This window comes from Leptopilina boulardi, unplaced genomic scaffold (assembly GCF_019393585.1).
Source record: "Leptopilina boulardi isolate dan_hultmark-lab unplaced genomic scaffold, ZJU_Lbou_2.1 LbouV2_137, whole genome shotgun sequence".
NCBI lineage: Eukaryota > Metazoa > Arthropoda > Insecta > Hymenoptera > Figitidae > Leptopilina > Leptopilina boulardi.
Window position 1 is genome coordinate 2,352,110 of NW_026137682.1, and position 12,920 is coordinate 2,365,029.

Below are 12,920 nucleotides of genomic sequence, written 5' to 3' on the forward strand. Positions count from 1 at the left end.
CGGAAACGTAAATAATAGTAGTGAGATTGTAACAAAATCACTGTGATGTTAAAACTTTTGTTTCAAAAGATTTATCAAGAGATTCTATTTCATTAATTATTCCTTTGGAGAGGTAAAAAAATAATAAAAGATTCATGAAAGATTTGCAAATTATAAATATATATATTTTTTTAATAACAACAATTTTTAATAAACTATTACAAAATATTATGTATTTTTAATTGTCATTAATTTCAAAGGATCTATTTATTATAATAAATTAATTTAATAATAATTATAAAAAAGTGATAATTTAATTGATAAATATAGCAAATTTGATTGTTTTTTTTTTTTTTTATAATTTTGATAAATAAATAATTTGAGAAAAAAAATTTTTTTGTTTTTGCAATTAACTCTCTTTAGACAATATAATATAGTATAGAGCTTTTATAATTTTAATGATACTCAAGATTTATACTGATTGCAATTATTTAAAACTTGAGAAAAACACTTGAGAGACATAAAAGGAGAAACTAAGTAGTATTGATGAAATTTATCTTTCGCAAAGTTCACTTCTGACTGACTTCCTTTAATTAAAGTTTGTTGCTTTTCTAAGTCATCTTTTCGATGAATTAACTTCATCTAACTATAGACCATCGTGAAATTATTTGTCGCGTTTTACGAAACTCTATCTATGGAATTTCCTTTTATGCGTCAAGTTACGCTATCTTGAAAAATATCTCGAGGCAAAAGGAAATTAAATTAATGAACAATGTTAAGATCAAGAATATCTAATTATTATTCACAAACTACATTTAATATAAAATTTGAAAATTGAAAAAAAAAATTATTTTTATTTTAAAATTATTAAATTAAATTTTGAAAAATAATAATAATAATTTTAAAAAAGTAAAGAAAAATTTAAAGAAATTTTTTTCAATTTACTTTTAATGTTTTCGTTTATAGTTATATTAATAATATATTAATATTTGTCCAAAAAATAAAATTTATTTGATATTTCAAAAGTTTTAACTTTTGAATTGTTTCAAAAGATAAGTTTCAAGACGCATCCTGACAGGAAAATAAAATTTTAAACTCTTTGTTTGCATAGAAGTTTGTTTAAATTTTATTTACAATTGACTAGTTACTCTAAAGTTTCCTATATTGAAGAACAATACAAGCTTTTGTGATAGAAAATTTACTGTTCGTATTCCAGATAACTTCTGTCACGGAAGAAGACATATAATAATAATAATAATAATAATAATAATAATAGCATTTGAAAATAAATTATTATTTTTTTCTCACACATATAAGTCTGGTAATAGTTTATTAATAATAAAAAGAAAAAGAAAAAAATCTCGATTTTTGAAATAAAAATTAAACCAAATTTTTAATGATGTAATCAATTTAAATCTTGAATTTTAATAATTTAATAACTTACTAATGCAACTAAATTTAATAATAAAAATTAATTCGTAAATAGAATCAAATTTATATTAAATACAACACAAACTTGAAAATAAATTCAAATTTGAAGATAAAAAGTCAAATTTTGACATGAGAGAAAATTTGAATTTATAAAAAATATTAAAAACAAAACTAAATTTGGAAATGGAGAAAATACTAAATTTTTTTAAAAAACTTTTTCCCTGAATTGAGAAATTTTTTTTTTTAATTTTATTATAATTTTAAAAATTCCCTTATTAATTGTATTCTATTTTTTCTGACCAGAAACATTTTTCAATTAATTAAATTAAATTTATTTATTCTCTTAAATAAAAATTCTCTGACATGATCTATATTTTGTCTTTTCAATTTCTATAATTGTTTAACAGTAAGTTTTTTTTTAAACGATTTTATCGCAAATTTTTTTTTTACAAATAGTGTATAAAAAATGAATTAAAAATCTAATTTTTGAAATTTAAATTTTTCAAGATAATTTATGTAAATTTACAAATCGAATTTCACTTTTGTTTTTCAGACTTACGACGATAACGGACCTGAGAATGCAGCCTTACTATACAAACTTTTGAGACGACTTGGAACACAATTGGCCGTTGGTGAATTGCAAAGAAAACGCAGTTACTGGAAGCAGTGCGCCTTTAATGCAGTTTCATGCTATGGCAAGTAGGCTAAAACAGAGTGAGAGACAATAAATACAAAAAAAAAAAAATCCGTCTTTCTCTCATTCCCTCTTTTGTCGTCCAGTCTATAAACTATAAATCGATGTACTTCCAAAAAAAAAAATTCTTATTTAATCCAAAACATACTATTTCATTAATTTTCGAAATTGTACATGTGAAAAATGTTTCTAGAAAAAAAAATATATATATTATCGATGAAAGCCGCCCAAATGAGAACCCGATAAAATCAGATCCCAAAAATTAAAAATAGAATTTTTTTTTACTCTTTTTCCTTCTCATTGATACCAGAGAAAAAAATTTTCATTCAGAATTTTGAAACTGAAAAATTCGATTATCGAATTAAAACAACTTTTAAATAAAAAAAAAATTAAATTATCGAAATGAAAAAAAATATGAATGGGGAAAATTGAAAAGAAAAAAAAACTGTTTTAACGAAATAAAAGTAATTTTATCTGATTCTCATTTTTCTGCTTATTTGATGGATGCAGAATGTCAAAAAAAAAAAAAAAAAGAAACGAAAGCTCTATATATTTTTTGCAAAAAACTATTTAGAGGAGAATAGTTGACAGAAAAAAAATGCGAGGGATTCTATTTTTAATTAATGAACGCATATATATATGTATATGTTCCTATAAATAGAAATTGCTCGTAATAGACGAGAATTATAAGATATTTTTTAATTAGTTGTCTATTTTCCCATTTCCCATTATATGCGCGTCAAAAATCGTAAAATGTCATACATTGTAATAATAATAATAACTCAATTAAAAAAAAAAAATTATTTACATTATAAATTAATTCAAAACTTTGTCGAGATTAACTATAGAGAAATAGAATTTTCAGATTTCCATCCCTTAACCCAAGATTGGTTTCATGTTTTATGCATGGTAGAGTTTTAATAGTATGCAAATTCTATAGATACTTAGACCGGCACCTATAACCGTGAAACGATAACAATTTATTGATTACATGATTAATTTATTGGAAAATACTAACAAGTGACTTGTAATTAAATTTACACTTGTAAAACTAAAAGAATTGTTTTTTTTTCTTCGACTATTGATAACTGATTATATATATTATGATTAATTTTAGAATTATAGAATTTTCACGGTTTTAAGTGATGTTTAATGATATTTTTTAAATAAATAATAAATGTAATTCAGATACAATCGATATTATATATATATACAGTGTTACCTAAATATTTCATCAGTGATTTTTCTGCGTGCTACGAGCAAGACTTTCTTCAAATTGCACTCAGAGAAATGGTATATTTATCTCCGAGCCTACTAACTCATTTATTTGTTGCAAATATATTTCATTTCATTGAAATAAAAAATTTATTTGAGTCAAAGAAAAATTTATTTCTGACAAATAAAATTTTTATTTACGCCAAATAAATAAGTTAGTAGGCTCTGAGACAAATATACGTTTATTTAACAAAAATATATTTTATTTGGTTCAAATAAATCATTTCTCTGGGTGTGATTATTGAAAAATAAGTCTTCCTCATGGATAAATAAATAGCTTATAATTCGAATTCAGTATTCCTGTAAACTCCTCATAGATTACATAACAAAAAAAAAAAAAAAAAAATGAAATCCCTTCCCCCGCAATTTATTTTAATTATTAGAAAAAATATCCCGTGAGTGTTATTTCATTTTTTTTGTTTCAATGTATCTATGTATAAATTATTTCTGAGAATAAAAAATCAAAATGATTTTTGTTGTTATAAAAAACAAAAAATTATTTATTTCTTAATAATCATTCCTGTATAAAGCATATTAATTAGTTATTAATTTTCACCTCCTTTTTTGTAAGCTAAAATGATAAAAAAAAAAAAGATGCTAACAATCTTTTAATATTTTCAACAACAAAAAATATTGTAAATATTACTTTGTATTCTCCACTATATATAAATTGTATAAATTAATTGTATAATGTATAATTAAAAAAAATCTCAGTTACGAAAAATATTTTCTACCATTGATATTCATTATAAATATATTATCCTTGTAGTTTCGAAAAAAAGTTCAACTATAAAATTTGTTCAGCAATTTCTCAATCTTGTCCTGAAAAAAAAACAACATAAATTTAAAAACAAAATTTGAAAATAAATTTTTATGAAATTAAAATGAATTAAAAAATTCTCTTCTGTAGAAAATAAATTTCTCAAAGAAAAATTAATAAAACTTTTAAAAAAATAAAAATTCACATATTTTTTTCACATTTTTCAAATAATTAACAACTATTTATCATTTGTCAAAGTTTCGAAATGAAAGAGTTAATTTTAGAAAATTAACTTCTTAGACTTGATAATTAATTTTCAAATGCAAATAAAATTGAATGCCCATGTTTATTCGTGAATAATAATATTATGTTCAAAAGAAAATCGCGTGCAATTTAATTAACTTGATTGTAAAATTGTTATTTATAAGGTAATTTAAAGGTCTGTAAGAAAAGTAACTACTACCGCGAGTAGAAAAAAAAACCGGTAATGTAATTTTTCATCAAGAGTTGATGTACATAACAATGTCGCAAAGGTCCCGTAGCAATTTCTGGAATAATAATTTACGATTACGTGTATATCTATGGAATGACGAGATTTAAAAACTTTGATGCGTAAAAAAAAATTGTCCTCGTAAAGCAATACGTCAAAATATTGTTATTCATTAACTCATAAAAAACGGGTCTATAAAAAAAAACACAGCCACCTGCTAATTGATAATCCTCTCAATTGAAATTTAATTTATTGCAATAAAATCTTTGTGTAAATAAATCAATAAAAATTTTCAAAAATTCACGAGCTAAATATACTTTTCAGCATTTTTAAAAATAATTTTTTTTTTCTTTGCTGTAAAAATCTCGAGACTAGAATTGTTTTTCAGCATTAACATATATTTATACTTATATATAAAAATAAAAGTAAGTGAATTTACAAAATAATAATTTTCTTCAATAATATAGAATTTAAACAAATAAAATTTTGAATATAACACATAATTACCTATATAAGTAATAGAATTTGAAAAAAATTTCCTACATTAAATTAATTAATTTTTTAAATTAAAAAAAAAATGTGTTGAAATTTTTTAATCTTTTCTGTAAATTTTCTGATTTAGTAAAAGCTAAATTTTTATAATTGATCAAAACGTAAAATTTTAAAATATCCTGTATCTTTCTTTAAAAAAAAAATTTCTTAAACTTTTTTTCTGTTTCGAAAAATGCAAAAATTTCTCTATTTCCAAAAAATAATGTAAATTAGGACAAGTTTTGATAATTTTTTTATCCAATATTTTACGATTATGAGATTTCATAATTATTCAACAATTAAAATGTCTCGCTTAATTGTTTTAACGTGTTATTTTCATTAATTGAGTTTAAATTACCTCATCTTCTATGAGGACAGGGACAAGTGCAATAAACGCCACTCAAAATTACAGCGTACATGGTGGGATCCTGCATTTTCGACTCTAAAGCACAATTTTCCACCCATGATTGGTGAACATGCCTCACACAAGTTGGTACGCCATTATTTTCCTGAAAATATTTAAATTATTTCTTTTATTATTCATTTTAAATAATTAATGCAAATATTCAAGTAATTCAAGAATAATAATAAAGCATTCTATTTATTTCACAAGTGGGAGTGGAATGTGATTTTCTGAATTATATAAATGTAACCAGAAATATTTCTTCTCTTGTGAAAAAATAATTAAAAATTTTAATTAAACAATATATAAATTTTAAAGTTTAATTTTTATTATTAATAAAATTTAATATTTTTATTTTAGAAATATTTGAAATATATGTTTTATTATTTAATTGAAATTAATATTTAATTTATTTACTTCAAATAATGAAAAATTAAAAATAAAATTATGTATATTACATATTTAAAATAATTAAAAATAAAGCTTTATGGAAATTTTCCTTTTTTTTTAAATAAAAAGCAAACTCTCAATAATCAATAACAAGTTATAGGAACCCTGCGAATTATCGACTTGCCAGTAAAAGTTAACGGATAACCGATGTGGGAAGGCAGCAACAATTATTAGTCTCAACCAACCAGTTTAAACGGTTCGGCTATCTAATAGCTTTGGAATAACGTCAGTAATCACTTTACAATTTGATCACATATACTCACGTGTCACACCTTTTTGTAAACGAAATTTTACACGAAGGTTATATTTATTAAATAATTTATTTTCCAATTTTCACACGTTAAATTTCGTTAAAACAAATTATGAACAATAATTAATTACAATTTTTACATGGGAAATTAGAAAATTAAAATAAATTAATTTTTACGAAAAAAAAGATAAATTTTCAAGAATGAAAAATAGAGAGAATGCTCAAGTGAAATGTAAACAGGAAAATAAATAGAAATTTAAAGAGTGTGAAAAAAAACGAAAGTTATTTAAATTTAAATTAGAAAGAAACGTCTAAATAAAAGCAACAGTTTTAAATCTATTTTTTTTTCTGACAATCGCATTTTCTTTTCATTTTAAAAATGACTTTACATTATTCGCGAAACTAAAGCCATTTCACATTATTTTCACAGTAATAGAGTCAATTTAACAAAATTTAAGACATACATCTTCATAAATTTTTTTTTTTCAACTAACCTGAAGAATCGTGGCAGGGACTTTTGCACTGCTATGAATCATATGGGTCGCTGTGGATAAATCCTCATCATCAAGAATTGTTGCACCGAGACTAAAATTGTCAAAATAGATTAAGGAAAAAAAATGCACATACAATATTATTCACCATTTACAACGAGTAAAGTACTAAGAAAAATAATAAAGAAATAATAAAAAATAAAATAAAAATAATGGTAAAATCATGAAAATATTGTGTCCCGCGTGTATTTTCTTGTCGAGAAAAAATGGACCATTAGATTGTCGCTGGGTCATCTGTAAAAATTGCCCTCAGGGATGTAATCTGTCCAATAAGACGTTTTGTATTCACAAGAAATACAGTCAAAGACGACATACTTTTCCCTCGAGTGCTTCTTTTCTACTTTTTAGCTTTTCCTTTCTCTAAGAAAACTACTTACAAATGCAGAGTTATAATTACTACTCTTCACAAGGGTTGTTGGCGCATTTCAAAAGTCTGCGAAGCTTCCGAGAAAAAACTAATTTGACAAAAAAAAAAATTACATATACTAAAAAGCTCCATTTATACAATAGATAAATTTCTAAATGAATTTTGTTGGAAAAACTTGTTGTTCTTCTTTTGAAAAAGTAAAAAAAGTTGAACGCTGATATAAAAAAAAAACTTAAAGTGATGAAACTAAAAAAATAGTACTTTAAAATTATATGTTAATAATTAACATATAATTATTATTAATTTAAATAATTGTCAATTCTTATTTTATAAATGGAAAAAATTCCGCTTTTTAAATGAAAGCATTTATGAATTATTTATAAATACTGATTCGATAATCTGTTACGCATTTATATTGTAATATTAATCAGCTATAGAGTTAAGCTTCTTATAGAAATGAGAAATATTTCAATATTTCTGTTAAAATGAACAAAATGAGAAAACAAATTATATGTCAAATACAATATCCATTTTCAAATATTGAATTCATTAAAACGCAATATTTTTTGTATTATCGAATATAATGAATTTTAATTCATTATAATGGTTTATTAAATAAAAATATTAATTACTCAATTCATTCAAACGATAAAAAATTTTTTCAAACAAAAAAATTCCAAGAAAATTTATTATCTGAATTGTTAAATTTTTAAAAATGTAATTATTAAAAACAAAATTTTTCCAAAAAAATTTTTGAATTCACTTTCCTTTTCCTATCTTTTTTTAAAATAAAAAGAAAAAGAGAGCAAAATACATTACAATTGAAATTGAGATGTTTTCTGTTAAAATATTTTTTTTCATAACGTCATGTTGATCTTTTCCATTTTCATATTTATGAAGTGCGCGAGGACTAAGAAGCAAGTAATGTGTTTTTGGATATAACTTCATGTTTTTCCAACAGGACGACACTTTACCAAAGGGAAAAATTATAACCTTCTCTATACCTGCGTGGACATTCAAGTTTTCTTCTCTCAACAAGATTAGAAAAATTTCCATTTAAAAAAAATTCGAAATTTATCATTTTAATTTTTTTTAAAATAAAAATCGTGTGTTTTAAAATAAAAAATAAAATACAAAATTTTGATTTAATATAAGTATTAAATTTTATAAAAATTCAAAGAAACATGTAAAAAAAAATTCATATTTTAAAGAAAACTCAAATCTCAAAGAATTAAAAATCAATTTTTCAAAAATTTCAAATTTCAATAAAGAAAAAGGATACGTTTTTAATGTTCTTTCAAGTTTTTTTTTTTCTTTGCGTTTGTAATCTTTGGCGAAAGTAACTCGAATATTCCTCAAGGCGCATTTAATATTCTGAAATAATTTTAAAGATAATAATATTATCAAAAATTCAAACGTAATGCAACGCAATTTTTAGTCAGGTCACAATCGTATCTCTTTTAAATGTCTTCTTTTTTTTTCTCATCGCACACAAATATTTATCAAAGTGATGAAATTTAAAGAGATCTAATTAAAGAAATTACATAATTTCCTTAAAATTAGTTTTGAAATCTCTTTATAAGTTTCCAAACATATTTACAAAAATGAAATAATAATAATAATTAGAAAAATAATGAAATAATTTTACCAATTCTTTTTTATCGAGCTCAGACAGAGGTTTTGCATTTCTTGGCAAAACTTCTGGTGGTTTTCTCCCTTCTATCCAATTCAAAGGAATTCCTTTTTCATTGTATTCAATGTACTGTAAACGCCAACGTAAAAGTTTAAAAATAAATAATTATGAAAATGTAATGTATGGTATAATTTGTAACTATAAAAATTTACTGGTGTAAAAAATTAATATTTAACTTTAATAAATAATTTATATTTAATTAAATAATCTAATTTTTAATAGAAACATTTAAATTTACTATAGAGAAATAAAAAATAATAAAAATTATACCCACATCATTTCCATGAAACGAATAGAATTTTGGTTCATTTTCATCAATTATTTGAAAACTTTTGCTAGACTCTCCAATTTCAATTTTTTCTCCAGACACTTTTCTTTTTCGAGTGAATTCTTTTTTATATTTATGATCGTCTGTTTCATATTTTTCTTCTTTTTTTACTTTTTTCATTTTCAAATTATCCTTATCCGAGGTAATGGTGTCCAATTCTTGTTTCACTTTTTCCTCGTCCGAAGTATCAATGAAAGAATCGTCTTTTATGATATTCTCACGCTGTTTCTTGACCTCTTCAATTTTTAGCCGCTTCTTTGGACTTTTTTCTGGTGAATTTGATTCATTTTTTATTTCTTTTTTTACAAATGTGTCCAATGTTCTCAAATCTTTAGAATTTTTTTTCTCTCTTTTTTCGTTCTTCATCGTAGTCTTTGCTTTTTTTGTTGGAGATTCGCTAGAATCACTTTCGAAAAAAAAAATTTATCACACCCTAAATATGTTATAAGAATTCTTTTTTCTTTTTTAAATAAAAAGTAAGAAAATATTTTTATTAAATAAAAAGTACGAATTTTAAATTTTTTGAAAAATAAAATTTTTAAATTATTTTATAATTTTTTGAAAATTATAAATTCAATAACAAAAAAAAAAAAACAAAATTAGTGAATAAAGAAAAAGAAATTCAGAAATTTTTGATATAAAACTTACTTGCTGCTGCTAGTCGAATTTAAAAGAAGGGAAAAATCAGTTGATTCAGCGCTATTCTTGAAAAGATTTCGAAGTTCGTTTAGATTTGTAGCGGTTTCCCAATTTTTGTCACTTCTAATTCGAGTTACTCTTGGAAATCTAATACTAATGCCATCAGCCGTATGTACACCTTGATTTGTAAATTCTGCACCTGTAATTTCCCAAACTGGCTGATTCTGAAAAATTGTCAATTAATCAATGTGCAAATCAATACAATTTTTAAAGATTACTAAAAAAAAGTATTACCTTCGGATCTCTCGCTACAAAATCTGGTATCATTGGTTTATTTGCTAGCAACCATTTTGGAACAAGATTCGGATCCTTTCCTATTTTCACCATATCAAGTTCGTCTTGAAGTTTTTCCAGCGTGGCATCATCGTGACCAGTATGAACCTTTTTTATGTACAAAATAAAAATTAATTAAAAATCAATTAATTTAACAAATATAAGTTCAATTTTCAAATTGTATTAAAATTATAATTAATCAAATAAAGTATCTATCACGTATAATTAATAATTTCAAATTCAAAATTACAAAAATAAGAAAAATAAATTCTATCATTTTTCCAATACCTTTGTATAAACGAATGAACATTTTTACCCGCGTTTTTGAATAAATAAATAAAATTGGTTCAATATTCAAAATAAAATCAGAATAACGCAAGTTGAATATTAGAAAAAGTAAATGAAAATTAATTTCGATTATCTAGTTTTTTTTCAACAAGATAAGGTCGATTAAATTTTCTAATAAATGAGTTTAGAAAATAATAAGAAAAAAAAATTCAAATAAAATAAAACGATGAAGAAAAAAGGAAACAAAAAATTATTTACAAATTCAAATCAATATTCTGTTACCTTAGTTACTGTGAGCCAAATATCTCTATCGGTATCGTAACATCCCATAAGAAAAATAGACATCATACCACCTAAAATTTGATAAAAATAAAAAAAATATTTAAATTTAAATTCATCTTATTCCAAAAAAGAATATAAAATATATTAATAAAAAGTATTAAAAAAAAAAACCTTTTTGACCAGTTCCATACCAGGCACCGAGAACCACGAGATCTGCGGTATCAGCCATCGCGCCATGACATAAATAATCCTTCTTTACCTTCAACCAATGTCGTTTTCCAGGTTCATATTTACTCTGTAAAAAATTTTTCAAATCAAAAAAATTAATCTATAAATGTGAAATATTTTTTAACTCTTCTTTTCTTACTTACATTTATACTTTTTAAAACTAATCCCTCAAGGCCCATTTTCAAAACTTTTGCTATCATTTCTGCCAAGTCTTTTGGTTTCTAAAAACAATTTTTTTATGCACGATTATAATGATGGATTGATAATTTATAGAAAAAATAAAAAATTTAACTACTTTATTTTTATGAAATACCTACGTTTATTTCCTTAATTTCGGAAAGTTTAATATGATTAGGAATTTCTGTCAAATTTTTCTCAAGAATCTCTCGCCTTTCTTTCATCGTTCTGAAAAATGTAAATAGATATAATAAAATAAAAATATCTACTACTTAAGAGTGTTGCAAAACATTCTATAAAATCACAAAGCAAATTAAAATTAATAACAAAACTTTAATAAAAATCTAAAAAAAAAAAAAAAAAAAAAAAACTGTAAGAAGAAGAAAAATATAAAGAAAAAAGTAAAAAAAAATTGTAGAAAAATGATTTCAATAAATTATGACATATTTGACAAACAGGAAAAAGATCATCGACAATATTCTCACTTGTTTAGAAGTATTTCGCCATTCATGTAAATACAATCAAACACAAACAGACAAACATTTGCGTCTTTAAATTCGGCTCTCTGTTAAAAAAAATTAATTCACATTAAAATTATTATTATTAAATAGATTAACGAAATTCAATTTAAACATTTACCTTATGAATTCCTAATGTACCAAATGGCAAAGGTTGTCCAGTTTTCGTGTCAATCATTAAAATTTCTGCATCCAAAATTAAATCATTAGCGTTTGGAAACGCTTGGGGAATGAAATCTTTTAACATCTTCACCTGAAATTGAATAAAAATTTTCAGATTTTTTTTCAGTTTTTAATTTGATTATAGGAAAAAGAAAATTTTCAATTTAGAAAGTAAAATGAAAAAAAAATGATAAACACATAAAATAAAAAAGTAGTTATAAAAGAGAAATATAAAAAGATATAAAAATAATTCAAAAAAAGAAACATAAAGATATAAAAGATACCATAATGCCGTAAGAAGAAATGATGACAATTTACTTAATTTCAGAGAATTTCATAATTAATTTCAAAATTATTGAAAATCATCTCATTTGTTACAATCACACTCTATAATCAAAATTATTAAGTGTCGAAAAAGATTATAAATGTTGCGCAGAAAGAAAACAAATAAAAAGCGCAAAAAAAATCTAAAGTATTATTGATTAAAAAGTAGGTCATGGAAACAAAACTAAGAATGTAAACAGAAAATTTCAATGTTTTTTTTTTTTTTTTAGAAATATTTAGAAATGTTTAAAAACATTCTAATGCGCCTAATTTATTAACTATAAATTAATTTAAAATCAAACTTTTATAATTACAATTTTTGTAAAAATTCTATTTTCTAAAGACTTTAATTTAATTCAAAGTTTTTGTCTAATATACAAATATATGTATATGAGAGATTCTTTTTCAATCGCCCCAGCCCAAAAAGTCAATGTTCTGGGATTGGCTTCATACTTTGGTAAATTGTTGTCCTATATGATAGTAATAAATCCCTAAAATATAAACTCATTAAAAACATATTTGTAGAAAGTAGAGGGGGTTGAAGTTTTGACGTTAAGGGTAACATTGTCATTTTCAAATCCGTTTAACTATGACAAAAGTTAATGGATTTTAATTTATCTATAATGAATTTTATTGCATTTTTCACGTACTTTTCAAAAATGTATATGAAATTTAAAAAAAAAATTTTTAACCCCTTTTTTGTCAAAATCAACCCTTATTTTTCGATTTTCACCCCTTCGGGTATTTTTTTTTTTTTTTTTTTTATT

At 22.9% G+C, this 12,920-nt stretch overlaps 2 protein-coding genes across 3 annotated transcripts in view; one reads left to right on the top strand and one right to left on the bottom strand.

Annotated features, from left to right (window-relative positions):
- Nucleotides 1-2,646, top strand: part of LOC127291459 (allatostatin C-like) — a 107,940-nt gene extending 105,294 nt beyond the window's left edge. For both annotated transcript variants that reach the window (XM_051320613.1, XM_051320611.1), the window contains one exon: nucleotides 1,964-2,646. In XM_051320613.1, the coding sequence (XP_051176570.1) occupies nucleotides 1,964-2,113 (150 nt within the window). In that variant the 3' untranslated portion in view covers nucleotides 2,114-2,646. The remainder of the gene's footprint in view (nucleotides 1-1,963) is intronic.
- Nucleotides 2,647-3,849: 1,203 nt separating this feature from the next.
- The window catches only part of LOC127291451 (DNA ligase 3), a 31,752-nt gene continuing 22,681 nt past the window's right edge, over nucleotides 3,850-12,920 (bottom strand). The window contains exons 9-22 of the mRNA XM_051320602.1: nucleotides 11,789-11,920; nucleotides 11,635-11,714; nucleotides 11,290-11,377; nucleotides 11,116-11,193; nucleotides 10,916-11,039; nucleotides 10,745-10,815; nucleotides 10,136-10,282; nucleotides 9,851-10,065; nucleotides 9,149-9,608; nucleotides 8,830-8,943; nucleotides 8,464-8,555; nucleotides 6,758-6,848; nucleotides 5,519-5,669; nucleotides 3,850-4,201 (exon numbers count right to left, since the gene is read on the bottom strand). Coding sequence (XP_051176559.1) covers nucleotides 5,520-5,669; nucleotides 6,758-6,848; nucleotides 8,464-8,555; nucleotides 8,830-8,943; nucleotides 9,149-9,608; nucleotides 9,851-10,065; nucleotides 10,136-10,282; nucleotides 10,745-10,815; nucleotides 10,916-11,039; nucleotides 11,116-11,193; nucleotides 11,290-11,377; nucleotides 11,635-11,714; nucleotides 11,789-11,920 — 1,842 coding nt within the window. The 3' untranslated portion in view covers nucleotides 3,850-4,201; nucleotide 5,519. The remainder of the gene's footprint in view (nucleotides 4,202-5,518; nucleotides 5,670-6,757; nucleotides 6,849-8,463; nucleotides 8,556-8,829; nucleotides 8,944-9,148; nucleotides 9,609-9,850; nucleotides 10,066-10,135; nucleotides 10,283-10,744; nucleotides 10,816-10,915; nucleotides 11,040-11,115; nucleotides 11,194-11,289; nucleotides 11,378-11,634; nucleotides 11,715-11,788; nucleotides 11,921-12,920) is intronic.